This window comes from Agelaius phoeniceus, chromosome 6 (assembly GCF_051311805.1).
Source record: "Agelaius phoeniceus isolate bAgePho1 chromosome 6, bAgePho1.hap1, whole genome shotgun sequence".
NCBI lineage: Eukaryota > Metazoa > Chordata > Aves > Passeriformes > Icteridae > Agelaius > Agelaius phoeniceus.
The window spans coordinates 17603458-17622454 of NC_135270.1; the positions used below are offsets into that span (position 1 = coordinate 17603458).

Genomic DNA, 18997 nt, shown 5'->3' on the forward strand with positions numbered 1-18997 from the left:
ATTTGGATTAAGCTTTTGGAACACATTACTGCAGAAAGCCAGGCCTAGAGGGTTGGGCTGTCCTTGCTCCTCGGGCCCTGGCGTTAGTCCCACGGCCAGGAGGATGCTGCCTTCCTTCAGCTGCCATCTTCAGCTCCTGCAGTGCAGGAGACCTTGCCACGGTACTCACTGGCTCTGGCACCAGCCAGGAGTTGGTTTTCACGGACATAAACAGGACACTCAACAGGTGGTATCTTTACTGAATGAATTTATTGGTTTTTGAACTAAAGTTGCTCACAGTTATTTAACAAGGGATACATCAGATTTTTTTGTCCATTTCAAACCATTAAATAATGTCAGTTTGTGTCTGTATATGTGTGTGTGCGCGAGTGTGTGTCTTCGAAGTACAAAATAGGAAGGATAACAAGAGGTATTGCTTTCATTTATTCTTATATCTTGTGTGAGTAATCCCCTTCCTGCTTGTACCACATGGGTTTTGCTGATATAGGTATTTTTAAATTATTATTATTATCTTGTATTGAAATCCCAGCCTTTTGTAGAGGTACAATGTAACAGAAGCATCAAAATCTATACACAAGGGAAGAGAAAAGAGGGAAAAGAAGGACGGGGGTGATGGGAGGGGAGCTCGGAGGAGAAGTAGAGAGAGGGCAGAGGCAGGAAAGACAACGAAAGCAAAAGAGACTAATTTACAGCAATGTCATGCAATTAAAACTGCCCCCCTCTCCTGCACCCTTGCCTCCCCCCCTCCCCAGCCATCACCCCCTGGTGTCTGACATGCACACAGCAATACAAGAGAGAAAAGTTTAAGAGTAGGGAAAATAAATAAATAAATAAATAAAGCAAAAAAATTAAAATAAATCCCTCCCATTTGGGGGAATGGGGAAACAGGGCAGAAGTCAAAGGTCTTTGCCCCAGTTGTGTCTTTAAAAATTCTTTTTAATCTTCAAACCTATGTACAAGTAAAACTGGTCCAAGAAGGGGAAAAATGATTAAAAAAACCAACAACGACAACAACAACAAAAAAGAACTCATCCAACATTATCATTAAAAAAAAAATCTTGCGATACAACATACACCCATAGGAACCCAACGAGCAGCAATCGAAGGTCATAAAAGAGCTGAACACTAATGCTAAGCCTACATTCTTAAAATCTCAGTCAAGAAATACTTCTCACTGTGTTTTGTCTTCCACGTGTAAAACCACATTTTTTATTTGTTTAACCTTTGAGCTTGGGCCAGAATAAGTTACACTTGGTCACATAACTCTTGAGGAGGAGGAAAAAAGGTGGCAATTCTTCTTTCTCAAAGTCACAAAATGAACACTTACAAGGTTTCTGTGTCTTTTTTCCCCCTCCTCTGCAAAATAAATAAGAATCAATGTTGCCTCTACACAGTTATTAAACAGAAGATATATCTAACAGCTTATTTTTTTAAATATATATATATGTATATATAAATAACCAAGACCTAATAACTGAAACACAAAAAAAAAGGTCCCCATCCACCCAATCCCACCCTCCTTCCTTTCAAAAGAAAAAAAACAAAAACAAAACAAACAAAAACTTTATAAAAATATCTTGCAGTAAATTTTAAAGTTTACAGTAGCTTCGTGATTAAGTCTCCCATTGCCCTGACTCCACCTTGTCTTGCTCTGATGAACCAAGTGCCAGTGATTTTGCACACACACACACATACACACAGAGGAAATAAAACCCAATATAAGTCTCTTTTCTTCCTCCTCTTCATCTTCTTTTTTTTTTTTTCTTTTTTTTTTCTTTTTTCCTTTTTTTTTTAAGAAAAAAACCACCCAAGCCAACAAATGAAACTGATAACTTAAAGAAATAATAATACTGATATCAATGCAGCACTAGCAACACAACAATTGCCTCTAAATGCAGGGTGTGGTGGAGGATCCAGCTGGTTGAAGAAGGTCCCAGCGCGGTGGCACAGTGGCAGGGAGTTGACAGGTGGGGAGGAAGGTGTCGAAGGAGGAGCAGCAGTAGCAGCAGCGGCAACTGTGCCTGGTGATGGGAGAGACAGTCCTTGGCAGAGTCTTGTCCCTCTTCTTTGCTACCAGAAGTTGCCTTTTCCCTAAGTTTTAATGTTTTGTTTGTATGTGTTTATTCATTGAACCCCCTCTCCCTCCTATGTTTACTCCTTTCCCCTTCCAGCAGGTTAAAAAGCAAAATGATACAGTATAAAAAAACCAATTAGTTGTGTGTGTGTATATATATATGTATGTATGTATATTTATACATAAATATACACACATATATACATGTATATATAAAAAAAGGGGGCAAAAGAAAAGGAAAAGGTGGTGGGGAGAAAAAAAAAAAAAAAAGATAAGAAAATCCCGTGATGAAGCTCCCCAATATTGTCTTGGTTCAACGCTTAGTTTTGAGTTGCTCCTGGCTGGTTTCTGATGAGAACGCGCTCTGGATTCACGGAACACTGCGCTCCCGCTACACCCGTCTCCTTCCCCACACCCTCCCTCTCCGGGCTGCGATCACCTGCGCGGACAGAAGTTGCCAAGGGTAAATAATTCACTCCAACAATCTGCAACCTCCTTTGAGCCCAGACTCTGCAATCCCATAACTGAGCAGATCTCTCTTGTGGAGCACCAAAAAAGAAAAAGAGAGGGGAGAAAAAAAACCAGGCGTGCACTGGGGAGGTGACTGGGGAGAAGTGGGGAAGAAGCCCACTTCCTGAAGGGAGAGGGGAGGCTGGGAACCTCAAACAGGACTGGTCCTTGGACAGTCTACATCGGTTGCCTTCCGTCAACAAGTGTCCGCAGAGCACAGAAGGTGAAGCCGTGGCTGACATGTTAACTTTTCGGGATAATTCCTGGTAGCAGAGCGGAAACAAGTGGTGTCGTCAGAAACACAGAGAGAGCATGAACAGAACAAGAAACAAAACAAAAGAAAACAAAAGAAACCCAAAAAAAAAAATCAAAAAAGAAAAAACCAAAAAATCAGGAAGGAGAAAAAAAGCAAAACATTCAAAAAAAGGGAGGAAAAAAAACAATCGAAAAAAACCACAACCCAAGATCTGGTGAACTGGGTTTGTCATCTGTGCTACCTTTTCTTTTCTTTTCTTTCTTTTCTTTTCATTCTTTCATTCGTTTGTTTTTGTGTTTGTTTCTGAGATATATATTATATATCATATATAAATATATATATGTATATATATACAGTCATTCCTTCATACAAAATTTGTCTATAGACAGTTTTGTACTGTTGTGGCAAGGTATATACATCCTTCTAGTTTAGAGGCTAGCTTGCTAAGGAATATTCTTTCATTCTTTCTTGCTTTTTTTCTTTTTGTTTTGTTCTGTTTCCTTTTTTTTTTTTTTCTCTAAGTTATTTAATTTTTTATGTGTTTATTTAAGGTTGGTCTTGTAGGCCGACTGATGAGACCATCTTTGCCTTGTCTTTGCCAGCAGGGTACTTATTGTCTCCTCTAGACCCATAGTCATTAGAACCGGAATCGCTCCGCTTGCTGTTTGCGCTATGCTTGGTTGGCGTGCCGGGGGGATGGCTCACCTGCCCGTTCTTCTCGTCTGAAAAAAGTTGTTTAATTACGTCAAAGAAGTTACTCAATGGGCTGCCTGGGTACACAAAACAGAGGAGACAAAAAAAGAAAGAAAGAAAGAAGGAAAAAAAAAAAAACGAGAGGGAAAGAGAGAGAAAAAGAGAAGAGAAAGAGAGAGAACAAACAAACAAATGAACAATGGGGTTTTTAACGAGAAGAACATGATGAGGAGATCCAGAGCCACGTGCGTGGGGGTGTGTGGGGGATGAAGACAATGAGCAGGAAGAGGAAGAGTGTTTAGGATGGGACGCCTACAGAAATAAAGAACCTGGGAGCATAAAGCACCTAGGGGGAAGCTCCTAGTTTTTTCCTGAGTGGGGAAGCATTGCTGTCTCACCTGGCAGGAGGACACAGTACCACATGACTGAAATAGGTCAGTCCATTATTAGGATTCACTTGGCCGCTCCACATGGAAATGTCAGTGACTGTAATGCTGGACACAGGCAAATCCCATCCTACTCCTGCTGTTACAAACACGGGGTATTTCCATGTGGCTGCCCATTGATGCTTTACTTTGCAGCCTTGCTAAGCTCTCTGTCTATACCAGGCATCAGGCTTTCCTTGCTCGCATTTTATTTCGTTCTGAGTTTCTCCTTGCCGCCCTATCATGACTAAGCCTGAAGCACCATTTGGAAAATGAGCTATGGCTGAGTGTTGCCATCTGCGTGTGCTGTGGTTTGCACTCGCAGGCTTCTGAGCACCTTCAGATCCTCCCTAAACAGGTACCTGGAAATGAAGATGCTGAATGTGGAAGCAGGTTGTTACACATCTGCCTGTTTCTGCCAGGGTCAAGACCTACTACCTCACTGTCCTGAATTTATGCTCTTCCCACAGCACAGCCTCCATGGCACTGGCATGCATTCCAGTGCAGTTAGGAGCCAGAGAGGGAGGCAGAGCTGTGTGCTACTGGAAGATCTCCTTCAGCCAGCCCCTAGATCAGGCTGCAGTGTTAAAAAGGACTGGGCACTGGGCACATGATACAGCCTTTTGTGCCACGTGGGCCTCCAGGAAGCACAGTTATATGCTCTTAATCTGCTTCTGTGTTAGAGGGTGTGCAGAAGGTCATACTTGAGGAAAGGCTCTGGGGGGCTACTGAGGGAAAGGGACCAGCTACTTCTGGAAAGGTAGCCTTTTTTTGGAATTTCTAGTCCCCTTTCATTTTCTTGGATTGGGAGATTAATCTTTATCAAACATGCTAGGGGTCACTCTTTGAACATGGATATTGAAGGTGTTTTTTATCCGATGTACACAATGGAGGTGATGCCTGTTCATGATCATTAAAACCCCATGATGGTTTTCTCAATATTGGGACTGTTGGCCCCACCGTTCTATCAAATTCAAATAATTTCTATCTCCAGCTCCTGGAAGGAAATGGGCCCCTTGTATCTGCCTTCCAATGTGGTAGAATGCTGCGAAGAGTGGAACCTTTCATCCCCAAGATGGGAACATTCTGTCAGGAGCAAAGGGCTTCCTCATAGCAGAGACTGGTGGATACTGGTGGCTTGGTCATAATGTACTTCACTTTAATTCCAAACATAAGCAACCCAGTAACTACAGCAGGCAAGCACTTTCTGCACACAGCAATTTGACTGGAGAGCTTGTTGAGTACTTTCTTATTCTCTAATGGAAAATGCAAGACAGACATCATTGTCTTACACAGAGAAAGAGGAAATGCATAGTATTTGTGCTTTGCAAAACTGAATGCGTTGCTCTTTTTTGCCTGCCCTATGCTAACCAGGTAGTGGCTGCTTTCCCCTGCTTGTTAATGGGCATTCAGAAAAATCAAATGGCTGGTAAATACAGTGAAAAAATCTTAATCTAATTCATTCCTTGACTTCTTGTGCCTGCTGCTTTGTGGTTAATGTTCTGCTTGCCCTAGTTCCGTCACTCAGTTACACTAAAGCTAAAAGCAACAAGCTGTGAGTTTCTGGAAGGGCATCATTCACCCAACTGACTGAAGCCTTAGCAATGGGCACAAGCAACCAACCAGGCAAAGCACATATCTCAAATTCCAACTGAGAAGAGAAAGGCTTTCACTAAACTCAGTCACTTCAGGCTCAGGCCTCCCTGAGCTCTACCTGCTCCCTTCCACATGCATGCAAATGCTTGGGAAAGGGGATATCTGTTCCACATCTGTGACTTCTACATCAGAGATTTCCCTAAGCCTCCCTAAAACTGTTTTAGGTTTGTGGGCACACACATTGCACAGACTCATTTTTATCTACTCAGATTCATTTATAGTTCTTTTAAGTGGATACCATTTTTCAATGAAAAAAGAAAAAAGAAAGCAAACACTCAGCCTTGAATGCAGGAATGTGGGCAGATCTGGTTCTCAGGTGGCTTTGGACCCCTCATCTTCATAAGCAAATGGAGTCAGCAGAGAGAATGAAAAAGAGCACTGAAAAAAATGCTGGAGAGGAAAAGACTGCTGGGTTGGGAGAAAAGAGTAGGGGATATCTCTAGTTATTCAGCTGAGCAGTTTATTTAACAAGCTTAGAGGGAAAGATGAGGGCAGAGTAAGCAGGGCTCTGCAGGAACTGGGAAAGTTTTTTGTTTTCATATAGACAGGAACAGTGACAAAAGTACAACTTGCAAGAATGGAGCAATAAAACACTTTAGAAATTATACATCTTGTATTTGCTGAGTCCTGATACAGGACTTTTTAGTCATCCTACTAAAATATGCAGCCCATGTTTCATCCACCCTTTCTCCTCCCCGTGCCCTACCAGCTTCCAAGTGCCTGGAGATTTATTGCAGCAAAAGTATTTAACAGTCTACTTTTCTTTGCCTGTATCACTGCTGGATTCCTTACAATCATCATTTTTTAGTTAAAATTTTAATGGGAGGTAAGAAAATCCTTAGGGATGTTTAGAGAGCTACTGAAAACTAAAATAGGCCATTTCACTAACCCTTTCCTTCCTTTGCCTTTTGTATTTGAAATTAAATAGTAGGTAATAATGCCCTCCTGTCCTGGCAGTCAAGGAAAAACTGATGCTGGGCTGGTGTTCACACTGCTCTTTGGATAGTCCTCACACTTTTACTCTGGAGATACCCAAGAATGGGTCAGCTGTGCTGGAAGCATGAAAATGGTGCAGGGTGTTGTTCCTGTTAGTTCTCAGTTCCCTTTGAGGTTATAAATCCAGTAAAACAAGACTTGAAAATGCAGGCGATGATGGATTAGAATAGGTTTTTCAGCAATCTTCCATGCCTAGAGTTCAGTGCAAGATGTGTCATAGGCTCTTACACCTGTAAGTCCATCAGGGGGCCTCAAAAAGGCTGCCTTTCTCATTTCAGAAAGTGAGATGACATCCCATTTCCTCTGGACAGGGATGAAGGTTTGGCTCAGTGATTCTTCAGAACATCCCTGGTGTTTCATGCACAGACTAAGGTCTTCTTTCCCCTTGAGAGCAAATGTTCATCAGCACAGAGCAAAGAAAGTGTAAAGGGTAGAAAGGGTGAGAAACCGAGAGAAGGATCAGAGGCAGGAGGGGAGGCTCAGAGCATTAGGTTTATGTCTGTTAGGAGGAGATGGATATGTGCAGTTCTGAGTTAGACCAAGGAGCTGCAAGACCGGGAAAGGGAATGGGTTTGAAAACAAGCACTGAAGCTTATGAAAGGGTCATGTTTTGAAGGGGTGCTGAGAGAAATATATTTATGGAGAAGGAACTGGTTTGGGGCACCTGTGTGCAGCACTGTCACAGCCAAATATCAGGAAAGAAGTCAAAACTGTGAATGGATTTGAATACAAGCACTAAAAGGAAGAAACTAAAGATAGACACAAAAACATAGAAGGAAGCTGGGCAGGCAGTTTGCACCAAGCCTTACAGTCCTCACTATTTCATCTGGAAGGAAGCTTGGCTGAAACTGACCTAGGCCCAGTGGTATCACCACTTTGAGAAGCCAAGTGAAAATGGAGCACCCAGGTAACAGAGGAGGAAGAAAATGAGGGAAATTACTCCAGGCACCACAAGTGACACCAGGAAAGGATGCACCTTGCAAAAACCCTGCTCTCACCTTGAAAGGACCTCACAGCCCTCCACAGAACATAACAGGAGGTGGTGAACAAGCAGCTTCGGGACAAGCCTGGAGGCTTCAGTTACTGATTAAGTCTGCTGTTTTGTAACATTTTAAGACAGTCAGATAAGGACTTGTCCCTCTTTTCACTGCAGCAAATAGCAACATTCCCATTGACTTCACAGAAGCAAACCCTGAGGCACTTCCTTCTCCTGTGAAACCATCTCTCTGAAGTCTGTGTACTGTTAGTGCACTAATCCTTGTGGTGCTGAACACAAAAGTTGCACAAAACAAATACGCCATCTGTGGGATTATCCTCTATCTTTTCTTTCTGTATAGCCTGAGATGTTTTGGGTTTCTGCATGTATATCTTGGGCTTTGGGAGGAAGTGAACGGGAAAACATAGGTCACCAGTGGGAAGAGACACCTTTTCTCAACCTGACTTGACTTACTTCTTTCCCCGTTGCTTTCACATCATTCCTGACTGTCTTTTGCCTGCCTCTGCTCCTGAGGTTTTCCTCCTATACTCATTCCTTACTCTTTGGCCCTTGTCTTTTTCATCCCTAGGTGCTCTGTTTTGATAACAGCTGTGGTTTCAGTGAACCATGTACCAAAAATCCAACTTCTTTCACGTAAAGCATTAAAACACTCCTTAATGGGTGATAATCCATTTTCTTTCAAATCCATTTTGCTACTTTTATAGAATTCTAGCCCACTTCGTTAAGACAAGGCATTTTTTTGGTCTGTTTGCTTGGTTTCTCCTGTCAGAGTATCTTCTGCCTTCAGAAACAAATGACTTAAAATATAAAACTCACTCCAAGAATATGTCCAGTGAAAGGGATGATAGAATAATAAAGTGGCCCATTCCTCTTCATTTAGTTGCAGACCATGTAGGAGACTCCCCCCAGACTGAAAAGGTGCCAGCCTGTACAAATCTAAATCAGGCAGATACCTCACTCAGCTCACTAACTACTGACAGAAAGTCCAGGGAACTTGGCAGGAACTCCAGTTTCTTGGCAGGAAACCCGAACTGCAGCTGGAAAAGGTGACTTACATTCCAGAGTTCTTAGACTCTGCCAGAGAAAATGCCAGCTGAAAATGGTGTCTGCAGGAACGAACTGCAGAACTACTGCAGAACTGAGGAACTACTCAAGTTATCTCACAGCACTGGCACAGGTATCCATGCCACCAGCAGGTGGGAACTTCCAACTTCTACTCCTCTGGGCAGACCTGAACAACCAACCTGACATTTAAATGTTCTATAACCCATTCTTGTTCTAACTCCCCTAAAACATCCCATTCTCCTCTGCAGGAAGGTGGCCCAATAATTGTGTCTAGCATCCAGATGGCCATTCTCTATCTTGCACATTTTTTCTCTCACTCTCATAAACACACAGAGAAGCTGAGATCCAGTTCAGCCTCTCCTCACAGTGTTACTGAGACAGGTAGCTCTGGAATACTGAATTAGGGAATGGTGAATACAGGCAGCAAAGCCCCGAAGGGATGAGGCCCATTTCCTTGCTGCTGCCTCCTGCAGAGCTAAGGCATGAGTAAGGAATCAGAAACCAAACTGTCTGTTACTGATGAAAAGCTCTGGCCAATCCAGCACCACCACGTAACATTCAAAAAAGGAGACATGATGATGGAGAGGAGGGAATCATACATTCATTTGGACAGCTGGTGGCACTGAAAGAGCAGGCAAGGATAGTGGTGGGATGAAGAGATGCCAGATTCTGTTATGGAGTCATGCTCTTCTGGCAAATTGTCTGGTAAAGGTCTAAGCCCACAAATTTTTTGTATCTGCCAGTCCTTTTACACAGATCTGCCTGCAAAAGTGTGTGCTGAGAGGGGAAACTGATGATCCACACCCATAAAACCACAGCACATGACAGTATTGTTGCTACCCATTCTCTTAGAGATTTCTGCAGCTTTATTCCTATCTTTTCTGCCTATAAAATGTCAGAAATGTATTGACACTTAATAGTACAATTTTGATCTTTCCTGCCAGATGAATGTTCACATGTTATGTTACAGGTTTCATATTCTTCAACCTGTTCCTAAGGAGATAGATGACCTATGCATGCTGGTGAAATGTTGCTTCCTCATTTCCACTGAATAAATCACTTCAAAAGATGATTTAATCTTCTGGTAAGGCATCTCAAACTTAGCTTAGTCCAGCAAGCATTTCCATGTAGCTTCCTGGAATGCTGGCTATCATAAATAAAGCACTGTGATCTTAATTAAGAGTGAGATATCTGTGTTTTCTGTATTAGATATTATTACAGAGAAAAAGATCTTGTACTGCATAATAAAAATCTAACCATAGCTGTCAAAATAGGATCTGACATGAATCAAACAGTTCAATACATCTGGATAAACTTTTAGTGCCAAGTTGCCTTTTTTTTGTGGCTACCAGTGCAAAAACATGAGGCATAAGCTGGAAAATAAATGTCTCCCCAAACAACTCTAGACTGAAGACATACAACTACAGTATGCAGGGAGTCAGCCACTCCTTTGGACAGCAAAGAATACTGGCAGAACGGGCAGGGATAACTGGCAAACCTGGCTTGAACTCTTTAGAACCACTGACTTATCTTACTTGTTGTGAAGCCCCCATTTTGAATGAATATGTGTCAGGTGGGTCTTCTTCCTTTGGTCTCTCAGCTGGGTCACAATTTGAACTGGAGAGTCAGCCATGCTCAGAAAAACCAGGAGCCAGCAGATTTTCCAGGAATGTTAATAAAACCCCCTTGTTCGGACCACCTCACGGTGTGGCAGTGCTAACACAGCCTTTCAGCTGGGAGGGCAGTGTGTGCTCTTTTCTGCAGGTTTTGACACCAATATTTCTGCCAACAGTTGCAACTTTTTGGCTGCAAATCATCAACCTCGTCTTCCATCAAACAGCTACTTTTAGAAGTGGGATTACTCTAATTAATGCCAATATGGGTCAGGATCACTTCCAAGAAAACCAAGTCCAGGTATTTGCTGCTGTTACTAACACAAAAACAGACTCTAAATGAGCACTCACAAAGATACAGGCTGCAATTGCAACCCAAAGGTGATGCAACCAGTTTGAAAGTACAAATGTTTCCTAACTTCTCAAGCAGATTGGAATGCTACTGGTATGAATCAAACTGTGATTGCTGGGAGCTACAAAGAGAAGCCTTTACTGCAGTGTGGTTCTCTGTGTGCAGAGGACACCTAGCCATGGCCAGCAAGATCAGGCAGCTCTGAATAGGAAAAATGTCAAGTCCTAAACACTGGAAGCAAAAGATCTGAGAGAGATGCATTGGTGAGATATGAAAGGCAAGCGGATGTGCTGTGCTTCTGGTTTGATCAGATCATTTTGGTGATAGCCACTGGTACCCACAAGGAACCAAAAAGCTTCTTGTTTAACTCTGATGCCAAGAATCCAGGTTTTCAGTTGTAAGCAGCAATACAAAATAAATGTTTAAAAGTAAATACAAGGCCTTCTTTCCAGCCTGCACAGGGTTATGGTCCAAGACTTTGCAGGAGTGTACGGTTGTGCAGTGCCTAACATGACAGCATCATCTGACTGGAGCTGCACCAGTTATCCAAACTAACCATCTCCTCCTCTTATCATCACCCTCTTTCCATGGAAGTGCCACTGATGTAACTGAAGACTTCACTGAGAATCATCAGGGATGGAGAATAAGAAGCAAATATTGCCTTACTTACAAGTAAAATTTGTCCTCAGAGAGTGGCAGTGTGATGACTGGGAAGTTTACAGTCTTCCTGGGTTAATCTCAGAAGCAAAAGTGGAGGATAAGGCAGGCTTTTAAGAGCTTCCTGTCAGCAGCCAGCACCTTGGCAAAACATACTTACCAAGGACTCCAAAAAACTGGGAATGGTTGGGAAGGGGAGCTATCAAAGGCTATATACCAGCCCTACCATGAAATCAATCACCCAAAGAAATTCTCAGCTCACTACATGAAAGACTTGAAGTCACTAAAATTTGTGAAGAGAGACTCCTTCCTGACCAAGGACTACTGAAATGGCACCATGGGCTTCTGTGTGGTGTGCATCAATGGCTCCAGATCCAATGTGTTCAGTATACAATGAATGATACTTGCTTTCTAATTCCCAGCTTTGTGGTTGAAGCTGGAGGGCTTTTCAGTTTATATATTATCTTGATTTTCATTTTTAATGTAAAGGCTCTGCAGAACCTATTAGAACCTTAATTATACAACCTATTCTTCAGTGAGATAGACATAAATACCAGATTAGATGGTAATAAACAGTTCTCTCAATGCTGCTTCAAAAGAAACAGAATCCAGCTTGTCCTTTTACAGCTGTGCTGATTTTATAAGGCTTAACGACAGCACATAAAGTGGTAAAGCTTATTTGTCACTAAACTGATTTGGCTGAGAATACACACAGGAATAGATCAGCTAAAGTATCACTCCCGTAGATGTTTTTCAGGTTACAGCTGCATTTTGTATGTAAATATTTTAATTTTTACAAGGTAAATTTAATCTTATGAACAGGCTTCAAGGAAACCAATTTAGTCTTTCTGGCAACAGCAATGCCCATTCCCCTGCTGAGATGGGTGGAAACATAAAATAAAATATTTCACCCCAGCATGCATTTCAATTTATTATGAGCCACATTCTTTTCTTCTATTGTGAAATACTACAGGTTGGCAGCAGTTTTCTGGTTTGCACAGGTAGGGTTGGTAGAGCAGTAGTTGTGTCATTTGGATATTGGCAGCTCCTATGACAAACCTCACTGTTCAATATTAACTTGTTTCTCAATGCCGGTGACTTTATGCAAAATCACTCCTCAGACTGATGACCAGTGCTAGCAGAAGATGAGATAACATTTAAAGGACTAAACAAATTTGCCTTGCTGTTGATTACAGCATTCAGTGGTTTACAGTGGATGAAAACAGGTTCCTCATTCCCACCAGAGCTTTCACATGGCTGAGCCAGGCTAAAGAACTTGATTAGCTCTCCCTACTACAGTGTTAACTCTTTTGGCAAGAATGATGTCCTGTGTTCAGTGTCAGAATAGGGAACAACGGGGTCAAAACCCCCAGAGAATACAGCTTTTCTACACTATTTGTTATTACTAGGTGAACATTGTGTCAACATCATGGAGGGTTCTCATCTTCAGAACCACAGAGAATGGTTTGCCAAAAATAGACAAATAGGCTAAATGCTCACATGGTTCCCTTTCACCCCCTTATCTAAACCATGGGTGAGCTCCAGCAGAAGAAAGCTCCAGCTCCTCACTCACACAGGAGGGTGGAATTTAGCACTGCGCAGTCACCACTGCTTACACTGTTTGTGAGCTCACCAACAGGAATGTGATTTAAAGGAAGCAGCTCCATTAAACTCCTGTAGGCCATCCCATCTCCTCTCTCTCTGTCTAGGCTGTAGCTGTCACAAAACAGTTTCCCTGCTGGCCTTCGCCTTGTCCTCTGTGTCCCTTGTTGGATTGCTGCTGACACAGTGACAGCTGGAGGGCCTGCATGAACTGTGAGTTCATGAGCAGTGATCTCTCTATCTAGAGAATGCAGGGTGCTGCCTGGTTATCTCCATAGCTCAATTAACTTGCAAGCAATCAGCAGAATCAGCATTTCAGTATTTTTGTATGATGTGAATGCCAGATTCCAGGCAAGAATTGAAGTCTTGAGGAAGAAGAGGAATTTGCTGTCTGATGACTTCAAGAAGCTAAAGGTCTGAAATGAGTGTTCATAAGATCAGAAAAGTCAGCTAAGAAATCAAATGAACTCCTATCAGAGCAAATTAAAAACTCCCACCAGCAAAGCTGCAACTTGAGGGAAAGAGATTGCTTGAAACACAGGCCAAATTCTGTCTCAGTCACACATGCATAAACCTAATATTATCTCCACCATGACAAAACTTCTCTTTATGGTTACAGACTTCAGAACAACTCCAGAACAACTTTCTTCAGTTAATGAAGAGATAGTGTGGCAGGTGCAGGTCCAGCTGGAGAGCAGCACCAGCTCAGTGAACACTTTCCTACCATCTTGTCATCCCTTTCACAGAGATATCTGAACTCAACCTAGATACCAGGATGGAAATCTAAAGAGAACAGAATTCTCTCATACAGAATCTTTCTGTACAAGACATGAACAGTAAGACAAAAACATCTCTCTTAGTATTTGGGCATTTCCACTGTTGTATTTGGAGCAGTGAGTAGAGGCACAAGTACTGAAAGAAAGATGACCAGTCCATGTGCGCAGGGAGGGGAGGGAAGGCTAAGGACAAGTTAACCAAAATTCATGTAAGCCCAAGCAAGCTGAGCTGAAAGTTTTGCAGAAAACTTTTTTTTCTTATTCCTAGAAAAATTCCAAATCTTCAATAGGTTCACTACTCCTTCAGTTAGAGACACAACATCCTTCCCCAAGTCCAGAGCGGAGCTATGACAGTTTACTTTAGCCAAGTGTCTGACATAATTTGCTGTGTGTCTTAGGGAGAATTTAGAAGTATTTAGAAGTGTCACACCCCAAGGACATCTGGGGAAGAAGGGGGTGGATGCAAAATGGAGTTAAATAACACAGCATTCCTGTCTCAACAAATAGCAGGAAACCAAGGGAGACAGCAGCTAGCAGGGCAGCATTCAGCTTCACTGCAGAAAAGGGACTGAAGAGTCATGAATCAACAGCAGCAAGTAAAGAAAAGAGGAAACAAAAATTAGGAAGGAAAATCACTGGCCTGGGTTACAGTGAGAGAGGGTATCTCAAGTGTAACACCACACATTTGTGCCATGAAGGGGAAAGCTGTGGTGGAGCCTGTGCATCTGTGCATGGATGGGGAGGAGCAGAACAAGGGATATGTGCTTGTGCCCTCCAGGTGAGTGAAAGACATAGAGGGTTGTTACAGGGTGGGGAGTCTCGAAGAGAGCGTGGGGGAGCAGGGACAGGGAAGGGCAGGAGGTGCAACAGGACAGCACGGCGCATTGTTATGTTGCTCAGCAGGGGCTGGGGAAGGTGAAAAGGCACAAGGGAAGGAAGTTCTTACCACATTTGGAAAGTCTGCCAGTCATCAACTCCATACAGTTAGTGGTGTCTGGATCATAGAGCGGAAAGAGGAGGGAGGGAGGGAAAAACATAAAAAAGGTTTCCATACCTCTGTGCATAAAGTAGTAACTTAGCACATTATTACCTGAAGCAGGAAACATACACACATCTTGGTGTTTACACAACCCAGGCCAAATTCTGCCACCAACTCTATGCCAGGGCAAACCTGGCCCTGTGACTGAGAGTGGAGCTGCTTCAGTACTGCTGCCTCCACTCACCCCTTCATCGTGGCTGGAGGTATTTATGAGATGTGGGAAATACTCTGCCATCACATTAGCAAACTATAAGCCTTGAATACAGTGTTTCACCTGGCCAGCTTTGCAAATTAGCCAGCAACAGCCAGGAAACGCTCAGCCAGCTCATATATCTACATCAAAAACCTGGAGAGAGGGAAGAAATCTAGCCCTGTGCTATTGGACATGGAGTGAGGCTACTTGTACAGCTCAAAATCATCTTTTAAACCCCAAAGGATAATGTCAAAGTTTCAATCTAACTCTCCCATTCAAATGTAATCTCTTACTGCTCTTGCTTTCAAGGTCAGTATTCACAGGCAATAGCAACACATCTGGAAAGGGTGGCAGAATCTGGCCCTAAGACATTACTGTCTACTTTGTGTACAGCTCCCATTGCCACAGACTCTGGGTGCTCCTTACTCAGGTGCAACAAGCAGAAGGAGCTCCACATGCCAGCTTTAAAACAGAAAGGCCCAGCCCAGCTGGACTCTTCCATGTGGAACCTGCTGGCAAAGCCAGATCTGCTGCTGTCAGCCAGGATTCCCTTGCATTTGGGATCTAAATCAGTGTGTTCCTGGGCAAAAACCACTCACTGCTGAGCAGGTGGCTACCAGTTAAAGCACTCAGATCAGTCTCAGATCTCCCCTTGCCTGGGCTCTTGAGGAACACTTGGGTTTTCAAGAAATAGGTTTCTTGGAAAAATGCACGCATGTGCTGAAAATCCCTACTTGCCAGGAAGCTCTAACTACTCCCTATCTGCTACAAAGTCTGCAGGACAGAGGGGAAGATAATTTCTCAGCATTCCTCCCCTTAAATATTGAGAAAAGTAATTTCATTAGAGGAGGAATATGCTAGGGTGAGCTGAACTCATGCTAGAAGAGCATGGATATGTGTCTCTTCTGATGCAGCCAGGCTTGTGCTGCATGGATCATCTGGGAAAGCAGGGAGTAGAGAGGGCAGCTGCTTAGTCCAGTGACACTGGTCAAAGCATCTAAGCAGGGGTCACATGCTCTCCATGCCCAAGGCTAAAGGTGGGCTGGCAGAGGTCAGTGGGAGATGATACCCATGGAACTTCTCTCAGAAAGGCACAAGATTGAAAGAAAGGGGAAGAAGGATGGAGGTGAAGGAGAAGAGAACATTCAAGATCTAGAACAACAGAGGTGTCAGGCCAGGAGTTTACCTGCCTTTGAAATTCTTTCCCTGGTCTGGCAGGCAAAGAATTTCATACACAATACAATTTCAATACATTTCTCCCTGAAGATGCCTAGCAGGTTTGAGAAGTGCCTACAGCTGCTGATTGAGTCAATGACTAGGAGTCACACTCATGGTCTGTATAATTTTTTTTCTTTACTAACTTGGAGAACTTTGCTGTCTTGTGCCTTTAGGGGTTCCTGTCCAGCCCCCTGAGAGTCACCTACCCTTTGCTGTAATGCAGAGTGATGCAGATCTACAGTGGTAGACCCCAGAGCATTCACAAAACCATTAGCAGAACTTAGCTTTGAAAGAACACATAAAGAGCAAAGAAAATCTCAGATATGACCAGAAGACTGTTTCTGACTCCCTGCTCCAACACCTGGAATTTTCCCCTCAAGTGTATCCAGACTGACTGGCCACACAGTAACCAGAAATCTGGAAACAAAAAAGTAGTTTGACATTTGGATAATGTCAGAGCAGGTAAACATTGCCTAAGATCCTCCTGAAATCGGTATTTTGGTTTCATTCTTCATTTTAACAAATTAAAGAGTAATCATGTCTCCTTAAGTTAACTCTGCCTTTTTTCCTAAGTCATTTGCAGTCAGCACAGCTCTCTATGGTACTTAAAGCCAGCTGTGTCACAGGTCTACACACATTAGTTGTGTGATTAGAATACAAGCTGACAGACCTACACACAAAAAAGGGATTGTAACAGAGGCTTTTTGACAGCCGAATATCTTGGGCTCTGGAGCCCATTTGGTTCCCAAAAAAAGTAATTTTGTATAATTTTGTAATTTTTTTGTTATAGAATTAGTTTTGACAGATAAGAAAAAATTTCTGAAATATGAGACCATGGGAAAAAAAATCAAACTAACACCAATAAAACTTCTAATTTGTCTTTCTCAAAACTTTTATGCACAATTATGCTTTGAATTCTCCATATTGTCAGGGCTAGTCCCTGGAACTTCACAGGAATTAATTTTTATTTGTAGTGTCTTTCCAACACCTGATCAGATTGTTTTACCCCAATTCCTAAGGCAGAACCAGAGCTCATACTGCATCACTGGGAAGACAGTGTTAATGTGTCTTCAGCTTCTCTTTTAGAATATTTACTTCAATACTTCTTTCATTTCCATCCTATTGTAACATCTGCTTTAGTAAATACTCTATGTGATAAAGTATTCCATCATTTTAAAGCAGAATTTTAATTCTAATTTGAAGTCTTAAGATTCTTGCCAATCAGCTTCTCCTCATGGATAGTAATCCATAATCCAGCGACTGTGGGATGCAGGTGTTATGAGAAGTAAATAAAGCCAGGGTCTAAAGGCTTTTAACTGTCTGAGAAGCACTGATGGGTCATGTAACTGCATTTTTAATGTGTCCTGTTCATTTTACAAATTAAAACATAGTGGCAGTGTCAGCTCTCAATCCTTCTGAGGATAAGTCAATTCCTTATTTTATAGGAATTGCTGGAAGTCACTCACACTTTGGATTTGACCAAGACTCTTTCATAAATGACACCCAGTTCAGCTCACTAACAGATGGCAAATGCTTTGGTTGAAATAAGACCTCCCTTCAAATGGCCAAACAAGCTCTGAATCCATTAAAAACTACTAGTGCTCTGTTGATTTTTCTTTCCCAATTTTCTTTATTCTTTAATTTCTATCCTACATAGATGTCACAAGGAAACTGCCTGGTTTGTGATGCTTCAGATATCTCTGAGACCCATCCCAGCCCAGGAAATCCCACCCAAACAGCTGCTCCTCTGAAATCTCCAAATCCAGGGCTGGATCCCAGAAAGCACCGAGCAGCTCCTGCCAGATGCTCACAGTCCCCAGGAAACACCTCCAGTAAGGGAGATGATGTCAAGGGAGCCACCAGCTCCTCTGGTCCAAGGCAGTTATCATGCAGATTGAAATTCCCCAGTGTTTCTGTGCTTATTTGAAATTCTGTTTTCCTATCAAAACTCTGGAGAGCTTGGACTTTTTTCTACATCCTTTATTTCTGGACTACCAGTTAATTTTAATGAAGGCTGCTCAGTAATACTACTAAAGCTGTTTAGCAAAAACACAGTGTTCTGCCAATCCAACCAGGCATTACAGGGCACTTTTTGTAGGTGGAACTGTGATAGCAAGATGAAGTAATTACCCTAGACACTACAAGAATGTAATACATAAAGGGTCACAGAAGATTGCAGGAAACTTGGGACCTGAATGAACCCCAGAAAAAGCTAACATGCAATCCAATTCCAAACTGGCATTCACAAAGTCCTTTTTTTTTTGAGTCTGCAGCTGGAAGTTTACCCTGCAAAGCACTTCATTTGCTCCTTACTCCATTTTCCATTTTGATAAAATCCTTCACACATTTGGAAACTGTAGGTTTCTTACTTTTGTTTTTTTGGTGGCAATTTGCCAGCCTGCAGCTCTTGTGAGCCATAAAATACCTGAAACTCACAGATCAGTGCTCTAGGAAGAATTTGCACTGCCCTGTTTTGAAGCTAGATATGGTCTCTAAACACTTGTTTATGCTGATGAAAGGCACTTCCAGCAGTAACAGTGAGATGTTCTGAACTTGGAGATGTCAATAGTTAAAATCTGATATGAAGCCAATAAATATAATAAGGAAACAGAAAACCTTTTATAAAGAAGTTTTAAAGGTTATTGCAGTATTGCTGATTGCCCAGTACATGGGAAAATGGGAAAAAATTCGAATATGTAGCATCCCACACTTAAAACCAAAGCTCAGAGAAGCAAGAAAATATTAGGGAAATAAAAATTGCTACCCTATGAATGATCACAGATGGCTTTTGCATGCCCCTATTCACCAGCTGCTACTATTACTCTTTCATGCAAAGGCATCAGAGAAAAACAGATCATGATTTAATGGAAAGAGT

General features: G+C 42.3%; 1 protein-coding gene across 14 annotated transcripts in view; it reads right to left on the minus strand.

The window, feature by feature from the left end:
• Positions 1-230: 230 nt before the first annotated feature.
• Positions 231-18997, minus strand: part of BRSK2 (BR serine/threonine kinase 2) — a 303871-nt gene continuing 285104 nt past the window's right edge. For 6 of the 14 annotated variants that reach the window (XM_077179936.1, XM_077179934.1, XM_077179932.1 and 3 more), the window contains 3 exons: positions 14619-14666; positions 3546-3610; positions 231-2847 (listed from right to left, as the gene is read on the minus strand). In XM_077179936.1, the coding sequence (XP_077036051.1) occupies positions 2395-2847; positions 3546-3610; positions 14619-14666 (566 nt within the window). In that variant the 3' untranslated portion in view covers positions 231-2394. The other 8 variants (XM_077179939.1, XM_054635166.2, XM_077179935.1 and 5 more) reach the window with 7 other exon arrangements.